Below are 870 nucleotides of genomic sequence, written 5' to 3' on the forward strand. Positions count from 1 at the left end.
GGGTGAATAATCAGAAAAAAATGAAACAGACCGCGCGGTTTTGCAGTGATTCGATTTCTTGGGTGATATATAGGATCCCAGATGGCCGATGCATATTAGATTTTGGGGTGTATTAATGTGATGTATGCTAGTCTGCGTAGTTTAGCTGGAGCATGCTTAAGGTTGCGTTTGAGGAGGCCTAATGAGATTGCAGGCAGCTATTAAAGCCAAAAGCCAATCCAAAATCCCACGAACGCGAGGGCGCAGCGAAGGTGAACTAGGCGTACACGACAGAGACAGTCGCGGCTCTCGCAAATATGTCTGGCTACAAGGCACTGGCGAGCACCAACTCCTGGGCCCGTTTCATGTTCAAGACAAGCAAGTACTACCAGTACGGCCTGCTGAAGAACGACTTGTATCGCGATGAACCGGTGACGCTGGAAGCCGTGCGGCGTCTGCCAAAGAAGCTGCAGGACGAACGCAACTATCGCATGCTGCGGGCCGTCCAGTGCAGCATCGCGAACACCATCCTGCCGGAGAGTCAGTGGACCAAGTTTGAGGACGACGTGCCCTATCTCGAGCCGTACATCGCCGAGATCGAGAAGGAAGAGGCCGAGAAGAAGGAGTGGTACAGGACCCACTGAACAGCATCGCCATGCTACTAGATTGAATAAACGCTCTTCTTTGACCCGCATGTCTTCGACTTTTTGGGCTGTGTTGGCGGTAGGCATTATTTTGCCGTCTCTGTGAGAACATCGTCGTTGAGCTGTGTTCACAATATTCGCAACATAGGCCAACTTGGGTGGAGAAAGTTGTAAGAGTCGAATTTCAGACGCTATGTACACAATTGTGTTCACCAGGATAGTGCATCAACAGCAAAAGCAATGATGA

At 50.3% G+C, this 870-nt stretch overlaps 1 protein-coding gene across 1 annotated transcript; it reads left to right on the top strand.

Moving 5' to 3' along the window:
- The first annotated feature begins 209 nt into the window (after positions 1 to 209).
- On the top strand, positions 210 to 665 carry LOC119434164 (cytochrome b-c1 complex subunit 7). The gene has a single exon (XM_037701487.2). The coding sequence runs from the start codon at positions 297 to 299 to the stop codon at positions 621 to 623; it is 327 nt and encodes a 108-aa protein (XP_037557415.1). The 5' UTR covers positions 210 to 296; the 3' UTR covers positions 624 to 665.
- Positions 666 to 870: the final 205 nt, after the last annotated feature.

This window comes from Dermacentor silvarum, chromosome 11, assembly GCF_013339745.2.
Source record: "Dermacentor silvarum isolate Dsil-2018 chromosome 11, BIME_Dsil_1.4, whole genome shotgun sequence".
NCBI lineage: Eukaryota > Metazoa > Arthropoda > Arachnida > Ixodida > Ixodidae > Dermacentor > Dermacentor silvarum.